The following is a 26,044-nucleotide window of genomic DNA, read 5'->3' as shown; positions in this document are numbered from 1 at the left end:
CTCCTGCACTCCCCTGAGTCAGTGTCTCTACACTCCTGACGGTCCCTAGGCAGGTTCCGCACCTGGTGATGAGCAGGATACCTAAAAACCCTAGCTCGCCCTGCACCTATCCCTTTCTAATAAACTGGACAGTGCAGAAACTAATCCCACCACTGCACTAAAACACACATAAGGAAAGTTACAAACAGGGAAAAACCACTTAGCTTTGCTCTGTTGCTATTGCTCCCAGCAACAGAGTTCAGTACCTGAGTGCAGCTTTCCTCCTGAATAGCTGCTATTTCACCAAAGCTTTGTCAGAGCTGCAAGGAACTCCTCACTGTTGCTCCTTCCACACCAGGACTCTGACTGAGCGGCAAGGAACTCTGCTCTAGCTCCTTCCTCCACCAAGGATGGTTGGAAATGAACAATATCACCAACAGTGAGTGAGACCACCTGACTCTCCTTTATAGGCAAGAGCCAGAGCAATCACACCTGCTAGTGATTCCCGTGTAATAATACTAGCCACCACCGGGGGAAAAACTAGAACTAAAGACACCACTGTGTAATGACCCTAATGGCCTCCGGGGGGCAAAACTAACTTTAAGCAACCAGCTTAAAGGAAAAAAAAGGTTGCCAGTGCTTTTATCTGTCACAATCCAGCATGGATCGTGACAGGCGGATTCAGGAGCTCAACAAGGTACGTGGCCCTGGCGTCTTCACCATTAGGAGTAATACGGGCAGCAGGGATAGATAGGGAGCCCCCTAGCGCTAGAGACAGAGTAGGAGACCCTGGTTACCTGACAAGAGAGTCCTGACAACCACATCATCAGTGTTTTGTTACATGCGGGACACTGACGTCACTGTGCAGCCTGCTCCAAGCAAAGGATGAGAAATACTGAAATTCAGGTGATAGGCATAATTGTTGTTTTTTTAATTGCTGTTAGTGCACAAAGGATACAGCAGTAATTATTGGTGTGGAGAAGATGGCTGGGTGAAGTCACTGTTATTAATATTATAGAGGCACAAAGGGGGACTGGATAGGGGCCACAAAGAACAATGTTATTAATGTATTGGACATTGTTATTAATGTATGACTCTAGCAACACTACTGGGATCCACGCTTCTGAGCAACATGCAGGTAGTTGTGAAAATTTTACTCTGGGGTCCATAGGACTCTACTTACAATCATGCATGAGTGTAACTCTTATCATTTTATTGTTGATACCATCATCCATCATGGCATCTGGCATTCTTACTATCTTTGTAACTTCCTGATGAACCGTGCTATTGATGGGGAAACTCGTCGGAGTGCATTTGATTCATAAGTCATACTCCAAACTATTCACAATGTCTTTCTAGCTGTTATGTATGGGCCAAAATTGTGGACTATCAGTCATCATTTTGGATGTCATTTTGGGGTGTATCTAATTTTTCCCATTTTACAATTCTAAGTCAATTACTCAGACTGTATAATCAGGTGCTATATGTGGGCCTGTAGTATGTGATAGTTTTTTATTATATGGAATGTCACATTGTGGAGTATTAGTCATGATTTTGGATGGTAATTTTGATTATCTGTATGCCTTACAAGATACTCGCTGGGAACCTGTATAGAGACCATTAGTTTTCATGACTCTCTTCATTTCTGCTCTATAATACATTTTTTACCACCTATATTGTTAGGGTTGTAATAGGGCAGTGAGGGATAGCCTTCGTTGAGTGGGGGCACCAAAAAAAATCGTTCTATAGGGTGGCAACCTCCAGTCAGGCAGGGGCAAATTTAGGCCTATTGTAGGGTATTTTTCAGGCTAGTTCTTTTTTAGGTCATTATATTTTTGGTATATACATTTTTTTCACTGGGTTGGTGTTTTTTAGTAATCTACTTATTAAAGGCTGTTTTTAAAGGGTATATATGTTCACACACAACAATTTGAATTTCCTTGAGTTTATGAATTCTTTGATTCAATACTGGAGAAAGATCTACATGAGAATCTGTCTCCAGAGGTTATTTTAAATAAAAGGGAGCGTTACCAGTATGATATGTTATAGTTATTCTCTTCTCTCCTAGTCTCACTGCAGAATTGTGTGTGACTATAACTGACACAGGACTGCATTAAAAGTGTTGTGCAGTCTTGAGATAAATGTTTGCAGTCACTCTTTGTGACTACAGACTTGTGAAACCACACAGTGTGTGCACTGCGCACAGTGAGGCGTTTCTGGCTCTGGAAGTGGGCGGCCAAGTGATTTGCAATTTGCATACTTCCATCCTTATGTGTCTAGTCTACACGTTGCCTCATATATACAATACTTGATGTCACGCGCCTGCCACTCCCTGCACTAGAGAATCCTCATATAGGGTGACTGCAGACTTGTGCCCTAAGGCTGGACAACCCCTTTAAACACATCTGCAGCTGTCCTCTCATACTGCATCAGCTTCCATCTCACAGGCATTCAGCATTACAATACAGGATAGCTGTGAGAGCTGCAGCAAATGTGTTTATAAGGAGACAAAACTCCATTCTTCTCTTCTGTTATTTACATGTCTCACACTTGTAACATTCCCTTTTATTAAAAATTAGCCCTGGAGGCAGATTCTCATGCAAATCAATATCTGGCTCACAGTTCTAAACAGATCATTTACATATAAGAAAAACATGGATTTTTCTGGAATAAGACATTAGGTTGCCAATATAATTTTCTTCAGCTTTCTATGATCTACTGTACATGCTCATGAAGATGGCTTAGGATAGTTGATCCTAAATTGTGTGATTCCAGGGAGAAAAAAGGAAAATAGATGTACTCACTTGTCTTCTTTCAGGATTCCCGCATTTACTATTATTAAAAAAAAGAAAAATGTTAAAGTAAAAGTGTGTTAGAAGGATAATAAATCAAAGGCGTATTCACATTTCATAAAGTGAAGCCATATCTATAAAATACAGTGGGGAAAAAAAGTATTTAGTCAGTCAGCAATAGTGCAAGTTCCACCACTTAAAAAGATGAGAGGCGTCTGTAATTTACATCATAGGTAGACCTCAACTATGGGAGACAAACTGAGAAAAAAAAATCCAGAAAATCACATTGTCTGTTTTTTTTCATTTTATTTGCATATTATGGTGGAAAATAAGTATTTGGTCAGAAACAAGCAATCAAGATTTCTGGCTCTCACAGACCTGTAACTTCTTCTTTAAGAGTCTCCTCTTTACTCCACTCATTACCTGTAGTAATGGCACCTGTTTAGACTTGTTATCAGTATAAAAAGACACCTGTGCACACCCTCAAACAGTCTGACTCCAAACTCCACTATGGTGAAGACCAAAGAGCTGTCAAAGGACACCAGAAACAAAATTGTAGCCCTGCACCAGGCTGGGAAGACTGAATCTGCAATAGCCAACCAGCTTGGAGTGAAGAAATCAACTGTGGGAGCAATAATTAGAAAATGGAAGACATACAAGACCACTGATAATCTCCCTCGATCTGGTGCTCCACGCAAAATCCCACCCCGTGGGGTCAAAATGATCACAAGAACGGTGAGCAAAAATCCCAGAACCACGCGGGGGGACCTAGTGAATGAACTGCAGAGAGCTGGGACCAATGTAACAAGGCCTACCATAAGTAACTGTAATGTTTTAGGAGAAACTACGTCAGAGAGTGGACCCTCTGGATCGCGGGTCCGGAGCCCCTGGGTCGAGCACGCCAGGTGAAGACCGACCCCTATACAGGGATCGTTTGGGGCAGGACCACAGAGGGCGGAGGCGCGACAGCCGGAACCAAGAGGGACGGCTCCACGGACAAAAGGGACTGGGGAGGCAGCGGGCCGAGATACGAGCAGGGACTGGTAGCACAGGGAAGACACAATACGGGGAATGGCAAGAGGAAGGACCAGGGCTAACCGGAGACAGAGGAAGGGTACAGAGGATAGGAAGGAAGCAGCGCCTGGACAGACTGGGGAGGGCGAGGGGGACGAGACTGAGGACGGCAGGGAGGATAAGGCAGAGAAAGGTAAGGCTACAGGAGAACTGTAGAGGCCAGAGGGTGCAGAATACTACACAATCATCAGGCGTCCTCCTAACAGCGAGGATGCCTGAAATACACCAACCCCCGGAAGTGCGTCCCCCAGTCCAGCCCCTTAGCGCCGCCCACCGCTGGTGAGAGAGAGCGGGAGGGGGCGTGCGCGAGACAGAGGGCGGGTGCCAGGAGCCGCCGTGAGGGCGAGTGGACGACGGGCGCGCGCCCGGAAGGGGGCGCGCAGGTAAGGGAACGCTGCAGTGCGCGCTGCTGCAGGAGGGGCATCGGCAGGCATAGCCGCCGATATCACAGTACCCCTCTCCTTACGTCCTCCCCTACTGAGATTGGCCAAAAACTTTTTCAGAATCCGGGGAGCGTTGATATTTTCCCGAGGCTCCCAGGACCTTTCCTCGGGACCAAAACCCACCCAATCGATAAGAAAAAGGGTCTTACCCCTGACTCTTTTCATAGCCAAGATATCCTTGACCTCGAAGACGTTGTCCGAGATAACAGGTGAAGGAGGGACGATGGAAACTGGTTGGAACCGATTCAGGACTACGGGTTTCAAGAGCGAGACATGGAAAGCGTTGGGAACCCGGAGCGAAGCAGGCAACCTCAGTTTGTAAGCCACTTCATTAATGCGTCCAATCACTTCAAACGGCCCAATGTACCGAGGACTCAGCTTATAAGAGGGAACTCTCAGACGGATATGTCGAGTTGAAAGCCAGACTTTGTCACCTGGATGGTACGGAGGCACGTCCTTCCGTCTTTTGTCTGCATGTTTCTTGATTCGGTTGTTGGCACCCTTGAGTGCGTCCCTGGTCTCTCTCCAAATCTGCGAGAATTCCTTAGCAAGAGAATTGGCTGCGGGTACTCCTGTAGACGTGGAGAAAGGTAACGGAATACCTGGGTTTTGACCGGTTACCACAAAAAATGGTGACTTGGTGGTAGATTCGCTGGGATGGTTATTGTGCGAGAATTCAGCCCAAGGTAAGAGCGCGACCCAATTGTCCTGATGGGCGTTGGAGAAGTGACGTAGGAAGGTGGTTAACACCTGATTAATTCGCTCCACTTGCCCGTTAGTCTGAGGATGGTATGCGGAGGAGAAGTCGAGAGATGTACCCATAAGCCGGCAGAGAGCCCTCCAGAAGCGGGAGGTGAACTGGACCCCCCGATCCGACACAATCCGCTGAGGAAGACCATGCAGCCTGAAGACCTGGTGGATGAAGATCTCGGCCAACTTCGGGGCGGACGGTAGTCCCGGTAAGGGAATGAAGTGGGCCATCTTGGAAAAACGATCTGCTACGACTAAGATGGTGGTACATCCAGCTGAGCGGGGTAAATCAGTCACAAAATCCATGGCGATCTGTTGCCAGGGGACCTCAGGAACTGGCAATGGGTGAAGAAGACCGGCGGGCAAAGTCCTAGCCACCTTGTTCTGGGCACAGATTGTGCACGAGGCAACATAGTCCATCACATCCTGGCGAAGCGTGGGCCACCAGTAATACCGGGACAGCAGCAAGAGAGTCTTTTTAGTCCCAACGTGACCAGCAATTTTGGAGGAATGCCCCCAGCCCAACACCTCTGTACGTCTGCTTTGAGGGACGAAAGTCTTACCGGGCGGAGGAATAGCAAAATTCACAGGGGCCACGGTGATCATCTTAGTAGGCTCGATAATATAGGATGGAACTTCATCCCTCTCCGATGACTGTAACGACCTGGAAAGGGCATCGGCCTTGATGTTCCTATTACCAGGTCGAAAGTGAAGTTGAAAGTCAAAGCGGGAGAAATACAGGGCCCACCTGGCTTGCCGGGCATTGAGTCTTTGGGCAGACTGCAGGTAAGCCAGGTTCTTGTGGTCCGTGAGGATGGTGAAGGGATGTACAGCTCCCTCGAGTAAATACCGCCATTCAGCCAAGGCCATCTTAATGGCCAGTAATTCTCGGTCTCCAATGGAGTAGTTGCACTCCGCAGGTGAAAAGGCTCTAGAAAAGAAGCCGCAAGGGACCAGCCGTCCGGATGAAGCCTGCTGGGACAGGACCGCCCCCGCTCCAGTGGAGGAGGCATCCACTTCCAGGACGAAGGGCCTGCTGGTCACAGGCCGATGCAAAATGGGTGCTGACGCAAAAGAACGTTTCAGAGCCTGGAAGGCGTTTTCAGCTTCAGGGGACCAGCTGTTGGACTTCGTTCCCTTACGGGTCAAGGCCGTGATGGGTTTGGTAACCGTAGAAAAATGAGGCACGAACTGACGGTAATAATTTGCGAACCCAAGAAACCGCTGGATGGCCTTAATCCCCACTGGACGGGGCCACTTGAGTACCGCACTGAGTTTTTCGGGATCCATCTTTAGACCGGAATCGGTGACGACATATCCCAAGAAGGGCAGTGACGTCTGCTCAAAAAGGCATTTCTCAATCTTAGCGTAGAGTTGGTTCTCTCGAAGGCGGTGCAAGACCAAGCGTACGCTTTTGCGATGGGAGGACAGATCGGGCGAGAAAACGAGAATGTCGTCTAGATAGATGACCACACAGGAATAGAGTAGATCCCGGAACACCTCGTTGATAAATTCTTGAAACACAGCGGGGGCATTGCAAAGGCCGAATGGCATGACTAGGTATTCATAATGCCCGTCACGGGTATTGAAGGCCGTTTTCCACTCATCCCCAGCACGGATCCGGACCAAATTGTAGGCTCCCCGCAGATCTAACTTCGTGAAGATCCGAGCTCCTCTCAGCCGGTCAAAGAGCTCCGGAATCAACGGAAGGGGGTAACGATTTTTAACGGTGATATTGTTTAGACCCTGGTAATCAATGCAAGGCCGCAGTGATCCGTCTTTCTTCCGGACGAAGAAGAAACCTACGCCCGCAGGAGAGGAGGACTTCCGGATAAACCCCTTGGACAGATTTTCATGAATATATTCCGACATGGCAGAGGTCTCGGCAGGAGAAAGAGGGTATGTCCTACCTCTGGGAGGAACCACTCCAGGAATCAGGTCGATGGGGCAGTCATATTGTCGGTGCGGGGGCAGGGAGTCCGCCTCCTTCTTGCAGAAAACATCAGCGTAGGCGTGGTATGGAACAGGAAGGCCGGGGAGATCCGTTGGCCTAGGCTGAGAATGGGAACGAACCAGGGTAAGTAAACAGCTTGCATGGCAGGTGTGCCCCCAGCGCAAGATCTCTCCGGAGCGCCAGTCGACAACTGGCTCATGCCGCCTAAGCCAAGGTAGTCCCAAGAGAATGGCGTGGGATAATTGAGGCAGGACATAAAAGGCAATCTTCTCAGAATGAAGTGCGCCAATTTGTAGTTTTACTTCAGTGGTAACCGTGGTGATGAGCCCAGGAAGAGGTTTGCCATCGACGGAGGTGATTGCTCGAGGGTTACTTAAGACGACCACGGGAATCTGGAGTTTGTCAACCTCCTCCTGGCGGATGAAGTTGCCTGCTGCGCCCGAGTCCACATACGCCTCCACAGAGCCACGCCCCCGACCTGTAATAAGCAGAGCTGAAAGAGTAAGTGGGAGAGAGGGGGTCTGATCACCTAGGGGGCCCTCTCCTACCTGGCCTAGGCGGATGCGTTTCCCGGTCTCTCAGGACAAGTGCGTACGAAGTGATTGGCCCCTCCACAATATAGATAGAGTCCCTTAGTCATCCTCTCCTTACGCCGTTGTTCGGACAGCTTGATGCGATCCACCTGCATAGGCTCGGGAGCAGTGTTACTAGGGAGAGCAACGGCGCGCGGAATGGGAGCTTGGTATAATCTAAAGGGCCTCTTCTCCCTGGCTGACTCTCTAGCGCGTTCCTGAAAACGCAGGTCAATGCGAGTAGCCAGGGAGATGAGATCTTCCAGGGTGGTTGGAAGGTCACGCCCGGCCAACTCGTCCTTGATTTTACTAGAAAGGCCTCTCCAAAAGGCACCAACCAGGGCTTCAATATTCCACCCCAGCTCCGAGGACAAGGTCCGGAAACGGATGGCGTATTGCCCTACCGTAAGGGACCCCTGGCAGAGGTTAAAAAGGGCCTCTGTAGAGGAAGCAAGGCGTCCGGGTTCGTCAAAAACCTTACGGAATGTTTCCAAAAAATTCTGGATGTTAGTCACCACCGGGTCATCCCTCTCCCACAACGGGTTCACCCAAGCCAACGCCTCCCCCTCTAGATGGGAGATTATAAAGGCCACCTTTGCACGGTCCGTGGGGTATTGTTGGGGCAGAAGATCAAAGTGCAGTCTGCACTGGTTTAAAAATCCCCTACACAACATTGGGTCCCCACAGTACCTAGGCGGCTTACCAAGACGGGGAGGAGGGAAAGGGACAGCGTCCCGGGCTTGGGTAGAAGCGGCCGCAGAGGACTGCAAGGAAAGCAGCCGATCATCCACGAACGCCATATACCCCAAAATGTGAGATTGCGCATCGCGCTGCTGTGCGAGCTCCTGCTGGAGACTGACTAAGAGAGGTGCATGCGCTGGGTCAGCGGTTTGCAGGGCGGAGAGCCGGGTGTCCATGGACTTCATGAATGACATGATACGGGTCTGATTCTCTCTTAGGAAAAGCAGTTCCTTTTGAGTGGCAGCCGCGGCACCGGCGGGGTCCATGTTTTAGGAGAAACTACGTCAGAGAGTGGACCCTCTGGATCGCGGGTCCGGAGCCCCTGGGTCGAGCACGCCAGGTGAAGACCGACCCCTATACAGGGATCGTTTTGGGCAGGACCACAGAGGGCGGAGGCGCGACAGCCGGAACCAAGAGGGACGGCTCCACGGACAAAAGGGACTGGGGAGGCAGCGGGCCGAGATACGAGCAGGGACTGGTAGCACAGGGAAGACACAATACGGGGAATGGCAAGAGGAAGGACCAGGGCTAACCGGAGACAGAGGAAGGGCACAGAGGATAGGAAGGAAGCAGCGCCTGGACAGACTGGGGAGGGTGAGGGGGACGAGACTGAGGACGGCAGGGAGGATAAGGCAGAGAAAGGTAAGGCTACAGGAGAACTGCAGAGGCCAGAGGGTGCAGAATACTACACAATCATCAGGCGTCCTCCTAACAGCGAGGACGCCTGAAATACACCAACCCCCGGAAGTGCGTCCCCCAGTCCAGCCCCTCAGCGCCGCCCACCGCTGGTGAGAGAGAGCGGGAGGGGGCGTGCGCGAGACAGAGGGCGGGTGCCAGGAGCCTCCGTGAGGGCGAGTGGACGACGGGCGCGCGCCCGGACGGGGCCGCGCAGGTAAGGGAACGCTGCGGTGCGCGCTGCTGCAGGAGGGGCATCGGCGGGCATAGCCGCCGATGTCACAGTAACACACTACGCCACCATGGACTCAGATCCTGCAGTGCCAGACGTGTCCCACTGCTTAAGCCTGTACATGTCCGGGCCCGTCTGAAGTTTGCTAGAGAGCATTTGGATGATCCAGAGGAGTTTTGGGAGAATGTCCTATGGTCTGATGAAACCAAACTGGAACTGTTTGGTAGAAACACAACTTGTCGTGTTTGGAGGAAAAAGAATACTGAGTTGCATCCATCAAACACCATACCTACTGTAAAGCATGGTGGTGGAAACATCATGCTTTGGGGCTGTTTCTCTGCAAAGGGGCCAGGACGACTGATCCGGGTACATGAAAGAATGAATGGGGCCAAGTATCGTGAGATTTTGAGTGCAAACCTCCTTCCATCAGCAAGGGCATTGAAGATGAAACGTGGCTGGGTCTTTCAACATGACAATGATCCAAAGCACACTGCCAGGGCAACGAAGGAGTGGCTTCGTAAGAAGCATTTCAAGGTCCTGGAGTGGCCTAGCCAGTCTCCAGATCTCAACCCTATAGAAAACCTTTGGAGGGAGTTGAAAGTCCGTGTTGCCAAGCGAAAAGCCAAAAACATCACTGCTCTAGAGGAGATCTGCATGGAGGAATGGGCCAACATACCAACAACAGTGTGTGGCAACCTTGTGAAGACTTACAGAAAACGTTTGACCTCTGTCATTGCCAACAAAGGATATATCACAAAGTATTGAGATGAAATTTTGTTTCTGACCAAATACTTATTTTCCACCATAATATGCAAATAAAATGAAAAAAAAACAGACAATGTGATTTTCTGGATTTTTTTTTCTCAGTTTGTCTCCCATAGTTGAGGTCTACCTATGATGTAAATTACAGACGCCTCTCATCTTTTTAAGTGGTGGAACTTGCACTATTGCTGACTGACTAAATACTTTTTTTCCCCACTGTATGTTATCACCTAATGAACATGGTGTTCTGTCCTCTGAGACCCCATATGATCCTCGAAATTAAGTGACTACTGTTGGTTGTACTATTTTTCAATGCACAGCAACACCAATGACCACCCGCTGTGATAGAAACTGCAGCAATGCTGCAATTTAGTGAGTGGGACACCGGGACCGAATCAAGACCGGCAAAGCACGACCTCATGCTACGCCAGTTTTGACAGAGTTCACAGTGCCAAATTCGTTAAAGAAGCACTCCCATGAAAGTTTTAACCCCTTAACGGTGGCAGTTAAGGGTATTAAGGCTATGTGCACATGTTGCGGATTGGGCTGCGGATTTTTCCGCGCGGATGTGGCAAAATCCGCAGGTAAATCCGCAAGTCAAAAGACCTGCGGTTTATCTGCGGATTAGCCTGCGGTTTCACACCTCTACAATGTTAAAGGTGTGAAACCGCTGCGGATTCCGCACAAACAATTGACATGCTGCGGATTGTAATCCGCAGCAAATCCGCGCGGAAAAATCCGCACCATGTACACAGCGGATTTTAAAACCCATTGGCTAATATGGTACTGTACCATGTCAGCAGAACTGGTGCGGATCCGCAGGGCCAAACCGCTGCGGATCCGCAGCAGAATCTGCAACGTGTGCACATAGTCTTATTCCTCAGTGCAGCTTTTTAACAACGCTGAGAAAAAAGGGTTTGGTGCGTCCCCCCAGCGTCTCTGGAATCTCGGCTACTGGGGATAGCGAAGACCCTGGAGAACATGGTCAGGGCCCCATCATATGATCACCGAATAACGGCGATCACAAAAGAAAAGTCTGATTTTCAATTAATTTCTCTCTCCTCTGATATGACCTAGTGTCATGGTTTATTGAGAGTTCAGGGTAGGTGGTGCAGGAGTTAATAATGAAAGCCTCTCTGTGGATCTGGGGAGGGTTCTTATAGCATCAGGGGAGAGCCGTCCCATGTCATTTATACTCATTGCTGAGTGTGCCTGACCCTGTCCTGTCTGTGATTCATGCCAATTGTTGTTTGTCTGCCTGGTGTTTGATCCTGTCATGTTACGGTTTACGTCCCTGGTTTGCTGATTCTGTACTTTCTCTGCCTGTTCTGTGTATGACCCCTGGCTACATTTGACCTCCCTCCTAAATATCCCTCCTGTACCGCGCTGCCCGTTCTGTGTATGACCCCTGGCTACGTTTGACCTCCCTCCTGAGCATCCCTACAGTACCTCGCCGCCCGCCCCGTGTATGACATTATTGTGTGCCTGACTATAGTTACTTCTCTGTGACGCTTCATTACCACTGTTTCCATCAGCGCTGTTAGAGCCCAGCGGTAGCCCCGCCCCTCCCTCTGACGTGTGGTCACATGACCGCAGGTCCTGCGGGCACCGAGCGCTTCTCTACCGCTCCGCCCTCCCCACAGGTTCTGGAGCTGGTTTTCCTACATCCACGTTGGGCTCCTGCCTCTCACCGCTGTAGGTAAGAAGCTGTCTTATAACCTGTCATCTGTGTGCTTGTCACCCGGGTTGCTGGGCTGTTACCCGGCCCCTGACCGTAGTCCTGACATTATGAACGACCGCTACAGTTCTATCTTCCTCCCCCTGAAGGAAAGGTGTGTAAGTGTTGGAGTTATAGCTTGCGTCATGGACCCCATGCAGGCACTGTCAGACCAGGTGAAACAGTTGTCGCAGATGTTTCAGAAATTAAATGTTGAGCAGCGCTCTGTGGCACATACCCAGCAACAGCTGGTAAATACTGTACAGGGGGCTCTCGGTCCCGAGAACAGGGACGTGTCACTTACTTCCCCGAAGTCTCCGGTCAAATTGCCGGACTCCTTTTCTGGGGACAAAAGGGAGTACAGGGCATTCAGGGAAGTATGCAAGCTGTTCTTTTCCCTGAAACCTCATTCTTCTGGGGGAGATTTTCAGAGGGTGGGGGTGATTATTTCCCTACTTTGGGTTGTCCCGCAAGCCTGGGCGTTTTCGCTAGCCCCCACAGCCCCAGAACGTATGACTGTGGATGCATTTTTTGAGGCCTTGGGCTGCATTTATGAAGAACCAGACAGGGCTCGCTTGGCTGAGGACATGGTGATGAATGCACATCAGGGTCGGCACTCAGCGGAGTGGTTCTGATCCGAGTTCCGACGATGGTCAGCAGAAGTCTCCTGGGATGATGCCGCTCTCCGGGGACTATTCCGTAGAGGCTTGTCAGAATGCCTTCAGGATGCTTTGGCCCTGCATCCACCTCCTGACACTCTGGAGGATGCCATGACCCAAGCCGTGCGGATGGATCGCCGGCTAAGAGGCAGAGGGGTTATGCATTCCGAAACGTCCTTGTTTTCTGGCAGCAAAGAGGTGGAGGCTAATCCAGTGCCCATGGAAATTGGCGCCACCTCGGTCAAAGAGAAAGAGAGGAAAAGCGGCCGCGAGAAGCAACTCTGTCTCTACTGTGGGGAATCGAGACATTGGAGAAGAGATTGTCCATTGTGTCCAGCGTCCTCCAAGTCGACGGGAAACTACTAGGTCTGGGTAGTGATCGAGGAGGCTGCCCAGACCTTCAGGTACTTTTTTCCTCATGCCCTAAACTTTTGCTTAAAGTCGAACTGGTAGTAGACAATTATCATTTTGTTTCTACACCTTTGGTGGACTACGGTTCGTCACTTAATCTGGTCAGCTCCAGTATCGTCTCCCTGGTCAAGATAGGGACTGTCAGGTTGGAGACCCCTCTGAAAATTGTGGCCATCGACTCTTCCCCCTTCACCCGTTCGGGGATTCGTTATGTTTCTAACAGTTTTTCTTTGCGTGTTGGTTCCTCCCATGTTGAGGAGATTAAATGTTTTGTTATGGACAACCTGCCCGCAGGGCTGGTATTGGGCATGCTGTGTCTTCAACGACACAACCCAGTTATTGATTGGGAGAAAAGGGAGATTGTCAAGTGGGGGCCTAAATGTATTGATTGTTCCTATAAACCTGTTTTCTGTGTTACACCCGCAAAACCTGTCTACGAGTCTTCTGTTAGTCTGGGGGGTATTCTGGAGTACCTTAAGGTCTTTGAGGACGTGTTTTCTGAAAGAGAGGCCGAGGCATTACCCCCACATAGGCCATTTGATTGCACAATTGATCTGATCCCTGGGGCCAAATTGCCCAAAGCCCGTTTATTTAACTTGTCAGGCCCGGAGCATCTGGCTAGGAAGGAATACATAACTGAAAGTCTCTGTAAAGGGCATATAAGACCTTCAGTTTCCCCAGTAGCTGCAGGGTTTTTCTTTGTTAAAAAGAAAGATGGTGGCCTGTGTCCCTGCCTCGACTTCCGAGAACTCAACAAAATTACTGTCAGGAATACGTACCCCTTACCCATGATTCCAGATTTCTGTAACAAACTCTCGGGGGCAAAATGCTTTTCCAAATTGGATCTTAGGGGGGGCTTATAATCTGATAAGAATCAGAGAAGGGGACGAATGGAAGACTGCTTTTCTCACGTCAGAGGGGTTGTTTGAAAACTTAGTGATGCCGTTTGGCCTCACTAATGCACCAGCAGTCTTTCAAAATTTTATCAATGTGGTTTTTGCGGACCTCATCGGCCGCTTTGTTGTAATTTACCTGGATGATATTCTGATTTACTCGACTGACAAAGATTCTCATTTGTTGCATGTGAAAACCATACTTCAAAGACTCAGGGAAAATCAATTATTTGTCAAACTTGAAAAATGTACATTTTTTGTCCAAGAACTAACATTTTTAGGGCTCATAATCTCGCCACAGGGGTTTCGGATGGATCTCAAGAAGGTGCAAGCCATTGTGGAGTGGGTCCAACCTCAGGACCTGAAAGGACTCCAGCGCTTCTTGGGATTCGCGAACTATTATCGTAGATTCATCAAGGGCTTTTTGCAGATAGTGAAGCCACTCACTGATCTCACGTGCGAAGAGGCTGATATCAAAAATTCGTCTCTCCCGGCGAAACAATCCTTTCTGGTTTTAAAGAATTGTTTTATGTCTGCTCCGATACTGGTGCAACCAGACCCATCCTTGCCATTCGTTGTGAAGGTCGATGCTTCTGAGGTGGGGTGGGGGCTGTGTTGTCTCAGGGGCCAGCTACTCAAACTAACTTTAGACCTTGTGCCTATTTTTCCAAAATATTTTTTCCAGCAGAGAGAAACTACGATGTGGGGAATAGAGAGCTTCTGGCAATCAAGCTGGCGTTTGAAGAATGGAGTCATTTTTTGGAGGGGGCAGAGCATCCGATTACTGTCATCACGGATCACAAAAATCTAGAGTATATCAAAACAGCTTAAAGATTGACTCCCAGGCAGGCCCGCTGGTCACTTTTTTTTTTCCAGGTCTCAATTCTCTATTACGTTTCATCCAGGGGCTAAAAACGTGAAAAGCAGATGTATTATGACGTAGTTTTGAACCTTTGTCTGCCCCCGATTCACCGTCATCCATTCTTCAACCCGGGGTGGTTATAGTGGAGCTGTCATCGGAATTGGAGCGGGAGATTGTGGGGGCTCAATCTTTAGCCCCAAGGACTAAACCTGCTCACAAATTGTTTGTCCCACAACACTTGCGTTCTGATCTCCTGCGAGAATTCCAGGACTCTAAATTGGGCGCTCATCCAGGTATTACTGCCACATATGAGGCAATAAAAAGTTTTTTGGTGGCCATTAATGTCTGCAGAGATTAAGAAACATGTCACAGCATGTGGGGTTTGCGCCCATTCAAAGAGCTCTCATTGCCGGCCGGCCGGGCAATTGGTACCTTTACCAATTCCGAGAAGACCTTGGACTCACTTGTCCATGAACTTCAACACCAATCTCCCTCCATCCCGGGGTAATACGGTGGTTTGGGTAATTGTGGATAGATTCTCCAAGTTGGCACATTTTGTACCCATGGCTAAGTTACTGTCAGCAGAGGTTCTTTCGAGACATTTCCTTTCCCAAATTGTTCGCCTTCATGGTGTGCCTACTAACATTGTGTCTGATAGGGGGACACAATTTGTAGCTAAGTTTTGGGAGGCTTTTTGCAGGAAGTTGGAGGTATCTCTCTCTTTCTCCTCAGCTTACCACCCAAAGAGCAATGGACAAACAGAACGCACCAATCAGTCGCTGGAACAGATCCTCCGGTGCTTGACTTCCACGTTGCAGGATGACTGGTGCGATGCCTTGCCATTGGTGGAGTTCGCCTTCAACAATCGAATAAACCAATCCACTGGTAGGTCACCATTTTTTATTAATTACGGATTGAACCCTCATTTTGGTGAATTCTCACGCCTAGATTCGAACTGTCCAGGGGCTGAGGACTCTGTCAGCAGGATAAGTGATCTATGGTCTAAGGTTCGTGCAAACATTTCCAAAGCACAAGAGAAATATAAATATTTCGCAGATAATAAGAGGGACCCAGGTCAGACACTACAGTGTGGGGATAAGGTATGGCTTTCTATGCAAAACATAAGCTACCCTCCGCCAAGCTGGGGTCTAAATTCATTGGCCCTTATGTGATAACTGAGGTTATTAACCCAGTGGCATATCGCTTACTCCTCCCTTCATCCTCGAAACTTCACAATGTTTTCCATAGGTCCTTACTCAAACCAGTAGGCTCGGTGGTAGAGGAACCTGGTTCTCTCCCAACTCCGGTGTTGGTGGACGGTCATGTAGAGTTTGAAGTTCAAAACATTGTACAGTCCCGATGGGTTCGCGGTTCCTTGCAGTATCTTGTACATTGGAAGGGGTACGGTCCTGAGGATCGGTCGTGAGTACCAGCCAGATTGGAGCACGCGGATCGCCTGGTTAGGGCGTACCATGCTCGATATCCGGAGAGATCTGGGGGTCCAGAGGCCCCCCCCGTTGAAGGGGGGGTACTGTCATGGTTTATTGAGAGTTCAGGGTAGGTGGTGCAGGAGTTAATAATGAAAGCCTCTCTGTGGATCTGGGGAGGGTTCTTATAGCATCAGGGGAGCCGTCCCCTGTCGTTTATACTCATTGCTGAGTGTGCCTGGTGTTTGATCCTGTCCTGTTACGGTTTACGTCCCTGGTTTGCTGATTTTGTACTTTCTCTGCCCGTTCTGTGTATGACCCCTGGCTACGTTTGACCTCCCTCCTAAATATCCCTCCTGTACTGCGCTGCCCGTTCTGTGTATGATCCCTGGCTACGTTTGACCTCCCTCCTGAGCATCCCTATGGTACCTCGCTGCCCGCCCCGTGTATGACATTATTGTTTGCCTGACTATAGTTACTTCTCTGTGACGCTTCATTACCACTGTTTCCATCAGTGCTGTTAGAGCCCGGCGGTAGCCACGCCCCTCTCTCTGACGTGTGATCACGTGACCGCAGGTCCTGCGGGCACCGAGCGCTTCTCTACTGCTCCGCCCTCCCCGCAGGTCCTGGAGCTGGTTTTCCTACATCCACGTTGGGCTCCTGCCTCTCACCGCTGTAGGTAAGAAGCTGTCTTATAACCTGTCATCTGTGTGCTTGTCACCCGGGTTGCTGGGCTGTTACCCGGCCCCTGACCGTAGTCCTGACACCTAGCATATCATAGGTGAGAGAAATGGGGTCCCCCGAGCCCTCCTGGTATCTCCACCATCTCCAAGCTCTTCTGCTGCATCCCCCAACCCTCCATGTAATCTTCCTGGAAGAAAATGACGGGCGCACGGCAGTGCCGCCAGCAAGATCTGCCGGCCGGTACCCAGCAACAATAGGAAATTTTTCCTTTTGGTTATACTCAAAATATAAAAATAGTAAATCAAACCCCCCTTTGTCATCCCGTTAGTTAGAGAAAAATATCAAAATATTTTTTTTTAAATTTTTTCCATTCTTTGCATTTACTGTTTGGTTTAGGTTTAGGGTTATAGTTGGGGTTAGGGCTGGGGTTAGGGTTTGGGTTAAGATTGGGATTAAGACTGTGGTTAGTGTTATGTTAGGGTTAGGATTGTGTTGGGGTTAGGGTTGTGTTAGGGTTTGAATTAGGGTTGTGTTGGGGTTAGGGTTGTGTTAGGGTTAGGATTTTGATGGGTTTAGGGTTGGGATTAGGGGACTATCTGAAAGCTGGCGGTATGGCTGTTTCAAGATGCACGATAAGGAGGCACTTGAAGAAAATGGGCTACATGGTCGAGTCGCCAGAAGAAAGCCATTACTTTGCAAATGCCACAAAGTATCTCGCCCACAATATGCAAAACAGCACAGAGACAAGCCCCAAAACTTCTGAACAAGATAATTTGAAGTGATGAGACCGAAATTGAACTTTTTGGCCACAACCATAAACGTTACATTTGGAGAGAGGTCAACAAGGCCTATGATGAAAGGAAGGCCATTCCTACTGTAAAGCATGGAGGCGGATCACTGATGTTTTGGGGATGTGTGAGCTACAAAGGCACAGGAAACTTGGTCAAAGTTGAAGGAAAGATGAATGCAGCACATTATCAGCAAATACTGGAGGCAAATTTACAATCATCAGCCCTGAAGCTGCGTATGGGACGTATTTGGACGTTTCAACATGACAACGATCCAAAACACAAGGCCAATTCAACCTGTCATTGGCTGCAGCAGAACAAAGTGAAGGTTCTGGAGTTGCCATCTTAGTATCCTGACCTCAATTTCATTGAGCCACTCTGGGGAGATCTCAAGCGTGCAGTTCATGCTAGATAGCCCAGGAATTTACAGAAACTGGAGGCTTTTTGCCAAGAAGAGTGGGCAGCTTTACTATCTGAGAAAATAAAGAACCTCATCCACAACTACCACAAAAGACTTCAAGCTGTCATTCATGTTAGAGGGGGCAATACACAGTATTAAGAAATGGGGTATGTGAACTTTTGATCACGGTCATTTGGATGTTTTGGGTTGTCATTATGATTTAAAAAGAGAAAATACAGTAGTTTGACAATAAATGTCTTCACCCAACCACTATCTATGAGTGGAGAAAAAGTTTTGGTATTATCATTCATATTCTCTGAAAAAAGGCCAAGAAAGCAAAAATTCTGCTGGGGTATGTAAACTTTTGAGCACAACAGAATAGCTATTGTCCCACATTACTGTGTACTCCAATGTTATTGAAGAGAAATTAAAATGCTTGCACCTACTATAAAATCAATTTCTTATTGAATACACTAGATGACACAGAACAGGTTCAGCAGGGCCACTTCTACCATGTGGTGAAATGAGCATCTCACCTCCAACAACAATGTCTCTTAGTGAGCAGCAATATGACAACCCCTTAGATCCCAACCTAAAACCTACTTTGCAGTGACACTCCATGACAGTTATATCTGTCATGGTGCAGGTCGGGGCATGTGGACCGGGCTCAGGAGTTGGGCTTGGCCCACAACAGGGGGCAGATGTGAAATTTTGACCCCTGCCTCTGTCCTAGCAAACATTTAGCCAATTATTTCATAACACATAGTATATAAAGCACCACCTACAATCCTCCATGTGTAAATATAATAGACTTAGGATAAAATAGTTTAGTGGGTTGTTTGTATGTGCTGCTTTCGGACTTAAAGAAAGTAAAATTACAGGTAACATTTTTCCTTTCCTCTGTTGTCAGGCAGCAAATATGGGATCTGGCTAGCTCCAAAAATAAGGATGCAAAGTAAAATTACATTCCACAAATTGTTCCTTTCCTCTTAGTTCTCAGGCAGCACATATGTGATCTGGCAATCTGAAAAACTAAGAGTGTAAAGTAAAATTTTAGGTAACTAATTTTCCCAATATACTGAAATACTGTGATATTACAATATAAACGATCAGACAATGGCAAGTTCAATTCGAATAAGCCTAATAAAAAACTAAAGTAAAAATATAAAAATTCAAATTAGCCTTTTTTCCTGCATTAAAATTAAAGGAAAAATAAACATATATGATATCACCCCATGCGTAATAGTCAGGTAAGTCAAAATATAAAGTTAATTATTTCGTATTGTAAAATGCTGTAAAGAAAAAAAAAAATCTAGATGCTAAAATTGCGATTTTTGTTTTGTTGCCTCACCTTCCTAAAAGAGGTAAGCAAATGGTATATGCGCAAAAATGGTATCAATAAAAACATTGGCTCGCCACACAAAAAAGCCCTAACATAGCTCCATCGACCAAAAAATAATGTTGCAGTTGTCAAAAAATGGCAGCACAACCCAAAATCACCACTAAAATAAAGAAAAAAATGTATTCAAGTTTGATATAGCCGCAATGGTACTGACCTGGAGAATCATTCTGACAGGTAATTTTTACAAGGGATAACGTGAAAACAAAATTCAAAAGACAATAACAGAATTGCATTTATTGATTGCCGGTTTACATTGCGTTTCAGGGTTGGGTGCCATTTCAATTTTTTGGCTCTGGCAACAAGGAAGATGGATTTGGGCCTGCCCCCTGTCACAATTCATTTTTGGAGTCATGACAGCTCTGGCTCTGCTTTAATTTCAACGTTTTTACTTTTGGGCCAGCAAGGGTTAATGTCAGTTTCCATGCTGGGATCTGCTTTGTTGCTGGTCAGCTGATATGGGTGGTGACCACTCCCACCATCCTTTAAATAGTCAAATGATGCATCAGCAGACTGTTGTAATAGAGTTTGTTTCTGAAGACCAGCCTAGGAGTTTGAAGCTCTCTGATGTATTTACTGTTTTGGTGGAGTTCGGGGTACTGGTTCTGTGGTTCTGTATCCTCTGCTGTTTGGAGCTGTACAGCAAAGGCTGGAGCTAAGTTTCATTGTTCCTTTCCTTGTCTGTCTTGTGCTTGTCACTACCTCATTGCCGGCCAGTGCACTAGCCAGGGTATAGAAAGGTGACAGCTAGGGACTAGGTACGTGATGGCAGTGGGGGGGGGGGAAGGACCTGCATAGGGCGTTAGGGAAGCTTAGCGATAGGCACAGGTTGTTAGGAGGTGCCCCTGTGGGGAAGGTGACTTGACGGACAGACGTGACTGGCAGTAGGAGGGGACGGTGTGTACACCAGAGACGGAGACTGACAGGATAGAAGGATGACAGCTAGGAAAGGCAGGATAGGAGGGTGTAGTACTGAGAAGTAACCACAAGATGGCAGGGGAGAGTAGTGCAGGACTATACATCAGCTTATGGCTAAGGATATGCTTAGTCATGGGGGGGCGGGGAGATAGGAGCCCGGGAGGGGAATTCCCCTGTGGGAGAGGGGATAAATAGAAGTAGGCGGGGCTCGAGATTAGTCCCAGGAGGAGCTCAGAAGAATACAGGGAAGAGAGAAGAGCTCGGCCAGGGGACGAACAGAGAAGAGACAGTCAGGGGGGTGGCCCTGACCCGACGGACCGCAGGACAGACGAGGCCCCGGGGGTACTGATTGGACGACGACCTTGGACAGGTGAAGCGCTGGGGGTAGATTGGTCTTGGACAGCCCCCAGTGAAAGATCCACGAGGTGCGTTACTGTGACTGGAACGAAGATGCAGGTACCCGGGCCTGGAGACAGTGTGAAGAAGCTGCGGTGCGTGTTTGGTGGTCGTCAGGAGGAAAATCTGTCTCTGTGAAGTCTGTCTCCGCCTCGTCCTTGAGTTGCCTGGTGTCTGCGGCGTCCAAACAGGGTAAGCAGTCATCCACCCCCAAGCCCGGCCCCTACCACATTTGGCGTAGTCGGCAGGATCGCCGCTGCTAATATGACACCTTCCGCAGCAGGCCTGCATTTGAAGAACCTAGAAGGACGTGGACTGTTCCTCTGTAGATTACAAGTGCACGTGGATTACAAACACCTGTGGATTACAAGTTGGGGATGCTGTTTTGGATCTGTGTTGCCAGCAGAGGCTCCGGGGCGGCGCCGGATTCCATCCAGTATGGCGGTGGTGCTCCAGCACCGGGGAGGGGCCCGGGCATTTGCAGTTGTTCTGGATGGACTGGGGCCCCCTCCAACGTACCCATGGGGGGAGCAGTGTGTGTCTGGATACCGCCGCCCCCTCATACTGGACCCGGGCAGCTGGGTGGAGAAGTCGGCCATCGCCCCACCCAGGAGCGGGAGTGGCCCGGGAGAGAAGGCTGGCTGCAGCTGCTTGGCGCCATTCGATTGTTGCCCACCGGACGGGATGTGACGCTGCAGCTGCCGTGGCCTCGGATGCCTGGAGTGGCATTGGTGTCGGGAGATCGAGTCTCGCTGGGAGACCAGCTTCTTGGAGTCACGGACAGTCCTCCAGACTTCGGGCAGAGAAGAGGAGTGAGGGCGGGCCCCGCGGGAGCAGCCGCCGAAGACACCACTGGGGAGCCTCCCCGCGGGATCCCCGAGCCTGGAGGCTAGCCCTGCCGCATGGCGGGGTGAAGAACGGATGCTACGGGAGAAGCCGTGGGATGACCTGTCGGGATGACCTGTCAGAGGCCGTGGTGCCGGGGAAGGTGAGAGTTCCCCCGGCTCTGCCGGCAGCTCCACAAGCGGCCCCCACCACTCGGCCGCAGCACGCGGCCTCCTGTGCTTCTGGAAGCCCAGCTGCGGAGGGCTCTGCGGCCTCCGCCGGGCTGAGCGAAGCCCCTGCTCCCGTCCCCGAGCCGACTCGACCGGCGGCGCCATGTCTGGTGTGGAGCCAGCCCATGGCCGACTCTGCTGCGTTCCACCTGTCAGCGGCGGCCCCGTCCCTGAAGCTGGCCGCTACTCCGGCTCCGTCTGTAACTCCGGTTGCGGCCCGCCCAGCAGCTGCATCTGTGTCATCACCGGAGTCCGCCGCGGCCTGCAGGTCGGGCTCTGTGGCCTATTCATCAGGAACTATGGCTGCCCCTACCCGCCGCCCGGCCCCAGCGGCTGCTGGGCCGCCGACATCTACTGCCGCCTCTGCCCCGCTCTCAACCCTGGCTGCGTCCCGCCCACTGGACTCCAGGGCCTACACCGGACCCTCCGTTTGGGTCGCGGAGGTCATCTGAAAGAAAAAGGCCAGGGAGCAGGAGGTCTGGAACCTGCTCCATGAGAGGGGGGAGGCTGGCATGGCGGCTGCACGATCTATGGGACGGCTCGTGTATGCTAACTTGCAGAAAGGTTACAGGTTCATCCGAGACCTCGCAACCGGCCAGAAGGTGTACATCAAAGTGACCTCCATTCGTCTCGGCTGGGCGTTGCGAGAGGGGGACTTGGTGTCATACTACAAGGAATACAGTCCCTGCAGCTACTACGCGGTAGCCGTAATCGCTGAACCCGAAGGTCATGAGCCCTGTAAAAAGGACCCCTAGAGACACTCCCTGCATCCCGGGAGCTCCACGACTGTGGGGCCCCTTGCTACCGGCTATCAGGAGATGGCCCGGACTGTCGGGATTTCGCTGCACCGTTGTGCAGGCCACAAGGACAGTGTTCGTCCAGGTTGAAATAAAAATGTTTTTTTATATGGTTAAGTTTGTTTTTCCTGACATAGCGGGGATGCGTAAAAGGAAGTACTAACGTTAAAGGGAGGGGGAGTCTTTATTTTAAGAATGCTGTATGGAAAATGTTTTGGAAAAATATGTTAACGTGCTTGGAAAAAAAAAAAAAAAGAGAAAACAAAAAAGAGAAAAGAAAAAAGGGTTACCCCAGTTAAGTAACTCCTTATGTTATTAAAGTAAGAGTAATAGTCTGTTAAGAGTTGATTTAGTGAATAATGTGTTTGGCAAAAATGTATATGTAACAGGTTCCGGGTACAAGGTAGAGGTGACGAATATGCCGACCATGACTCTTAAGTGGCAGATGAAGAAACGAGGAACATTGAGCCAGACAGTGGTCCGCCAGTCAGGTCCTCAACACCACGGACACCCCAAAAGGACGAGCGGACGTCGATGACCTGGTAGGCGAAAGGCCTCGGTCATGGCGTTCCGGACAACTGAAGGTAGTGGAAGGGGAGAGCAGTGGGAGGTTCACGCCGTAGAGTAGTCCGGGTGGACCTCGCCAACCCGAAAGAAGTTGTCACGTGGCGTGCGCGCTGGCGAGTAGCGGTAGGCTGCTCGGAGCATGGTGCTCCCGGTTTAGTTCGGCCCCCGTGGGTGGCGGGGGCGGCCAACGACCGGTCCGACAACAGACTGTGGTTAAGTTTTTGAACGACGTAGGTAGGATGATTGTCGGGATGACAATGGACAAAGGGAGGGGGAGTGTGGGGAAGGTGACTTGACGGACAGACGTCCTGGCAGTATGAGGGGACGGTTTGTACACCAGAGACGGAGACTGACAGGATAGAAGGGTGACAGCTAGGAAAGTCAGGATAGGAGGGTGTAGTACTGAGAAGTGACCACAAGATGGCAGGGGAGAGTAGTGCAGGACTATACATCAGCTTATGGCTCAGGATATGCTTAGTCATGGGGGACGGGGAGATAGGAGCCCGGGAGGGGAATTTCCCTGTGGGAGAGGGGATAAATAGAAGTAGGCGGGGCTCGAGATTAAATTAGTCCCCGGAGGAGCTCAGAAGAATACAGGGAAGAGAGAAGAGCTCGGCCAGGGGATGGACAGAGAAGAGACAGTCAGGGGGGTGGCCCTGACCCGACGGACCGCAGGACAGATGAGGCCCCGGGATACCGATTGGACGACGACCTTGGACAGGTGAAGCGCTGGAGGTAGATTGGTCTAGGACAGCCCCCAGTGAAAGATCCGCGAGGTGCGTTACTGTGACTGGAACGAAGATGCAGGTACCCGTGCCTGGAGACAGTGTGAAGAAGCTGCGGTGCGTGTTTGGTGGTTGTCAGGAGGACGACGAATAAATCCGGAACTGTTACACGTGAAATCTGTCTCCGCCTCGTCCTTGAGTCGCCTGGTGTCTGCAGCGTCCGAACAGGGTAAGCAGTGGTCCACCCCCCAAGCCCGGCCCCTACCACACCCCATCACTTGCTCCCTACTGTTAGGGCCTTCCTCTCCCTTTTCCCATCTCGTTGATTGTGTGTGTTGTGCCGTCCATCAGACTTTCCCATCCAGAGCATGACATCCCCTGTTCGTGTGTGTTATCTTCCCAGAGACAGCTCTGATTGTTTTTGGATATTGTTCACTTTCCCATGTTCAGGTGATGTTGGTTTCTGGTTGTTACATACAGTGGGGAAAATAAGTATTTAATACACTGTTGATTTTGCAAGTTTTCCCACCTTCAAAGAATGGAGAGGTCTGTATTTTTTATCATAAGTACACTTCAACTGTGAGAGACAGAATCTGAAAATAAAAATGTCACGATTCAGGTTTGGATTCATGGCAGCTCTGGTTCCGTTATAATGTAAATGTATTTTTTTCCTTTCAGGTATGCAAGGGTGAAATGTCAGTTTCCTTGCTGGCAAGTACTGTGTTACTTGTCAGCTGATGTGGGTGGTGACCACTCTCACCATCCTTTAAATAGTCACCTTATGCATCAGCTGACTGTCGGTGATAGAGCAATATTTTTGACCAAGTCTGGAGTAAGGAGCTCTCTGGTTGCAGTGGTGAATCTGCTGTTTTTTTGGAGTTCGTGGTCCTGGTGCCTTTCCTCTGCTGTGCGGTGCTTTGCAGCAGAGACAGTTGTTAAAGGGAATCTGTCACCCCATTTTTCGACTATCAACTGCCGGCACCGCCATCAGGGGATTATTGACAGCACTCTGTAATGCTGTAGATAAACCCCCAATGTAACCTGAAAGATAAGAAAAATGAGTTAGATTATACTCACAGGGGGGCGGTCTGGTCTTCGTCCGATGGGTGTCGTGGTCCAGCGCTTCCCATCTTGTAGCAGTGACATCCTCTTCTTTGCTTCCCATCGTGGCTCCGGCGCAGGCGTACTTTACCTGCCCTGTTGGGGGCAGAGTAAAATACTGCAGTGCGCAGGTGCCAGACCTCTCTGACCTGATCTGGTGCCTGCGCACTGCAGTACTCTGCTCTGCCCTCAACAGGGCAGAGCAGAGTGCGCCTGTGCAGGAACCACGACGGGAAGCAAAGAAGAGGACGTCACCGTTAGAAGATGGGAGGCGCCGGACTGGACCGCGACACCCATCGGACCAAAACCGGACCCGGACCGCCCCTGGGTGAGTATAATCTAACTTCTTTTTCTTATCTTTCAGGTTACATCGGGGGCTTATCTACAGCATTACAGAATGCGGTAGATAAGCCCCTAATGGCGGTGCCGGCAACTGAAAGTCAAAAAATGGGGTGACAGATTCCCTTTAAGTTCCCCTTTTACTGTCTGTCTTGTTGTTATCCCTCTCCCTGTGTTGTTCATCATCTGCAACAGTGATGCTAGTGTCCTTGCCGGCCAGTGCACTAGCCAAGAAATAGCGAGGAGACAAACAGGGTTTAGGTACGAGACTGCAGCGAAGGGATGGACCCACTTAGGGCGTTAGGGGAGTTTAGGTACAGGCACAGGTTGGACTTCAGGGGGTGCCCCATCCCATGTTCCCTATGGTGAGGGCCTACCTCTCCCCATTCCATCCCATTGTTGGGTGTATGTGGTGTCATCTGCTGGACTTAACCGTATTGGTTTGTGACATTATCACCGACCCATACTTTTTTCCGGTGAACCTATGGCTAAACCACAGACTTTTGCTCACCTAATCCAGACCCTCACAGATAAGGTTAAGGAGTTAAATCCCCTCTGAAATGTAAAGTGCTGTGGAATATGTCGGCACTATAGAAATAAAATTTATTATATTATTATTAAGGAGTTGCAGTGTCAGGTCGTGCAGCAGCTTCAGCAGGTGTCGGGGTTCTTGGTCTTGGTTCATGTCCAGGCTCAACCGGAGCACAAAATACAGTATCTCTCCCTGACTGGTTCTCTGGAGGGAGAGATTAATTTATTGTATTCAAAGAAGCCTGTAAGGGAGTGAGAAATAGCGTGTGGGTATTATGTCTCTCTTTTTTCAAGGGTGAGCCCCAATCCTGAGTCTTCTCCCTGCCCACTGATTTACAATCATTTTGGTTGATGGACGAGTTTTTCGCAGCATTTGCGCTGGTGGATGGGGATCTTGATGG

At 49.6% G+C, this 26,044-nt stretch overlaps 1 protein-coding gene across 1 annotated transcript in view; it reads right to left on the bottom strand.

The window, feature by feature from the left end:
• LOC141066014 (P-selectin-like) overlaps nucleotides 1-26,044 on the bottom strand; it is a 927,434-nt gene that overhangs the window by 65,793 nt on the left and 835,597 nt on the right. Inside the window, exon 9 of the mRNA XM_073557950.1 lies at nucleotides 2,784-2,811. Within this exon, the coding sequence (XP_073414051.1) occupies nucleotides 2,784-2,811 (28 nt within the window). The remainder of the gene's footprint in view (nucleotides 1-2,783; nucleotides 2,812-26,044) is intronic.

Source organism: Dendrobates tinctorius, unplaced genomic scaffold (genome assembly GCF_039654945.1).
Source record: "Dendrobates tinctorius isolate UK_male_01 unplaced genomic scaffold, ASM3965494v1 ptg000012l, whole genome shotgun sequence".
In the NCBI taxonomy this organism is placed as follows: domain Eukaryota; kingdom Metazoa; phylum Chordata; class Amphibia; order Anura; family Dendrobatidae; genus Dendrobates; species Dendrobates tinctorius.
Note: the sequence above shows the minus strand (reverse complement) of the source record. Positions and strands in the feature narration are given on the sequence as shown.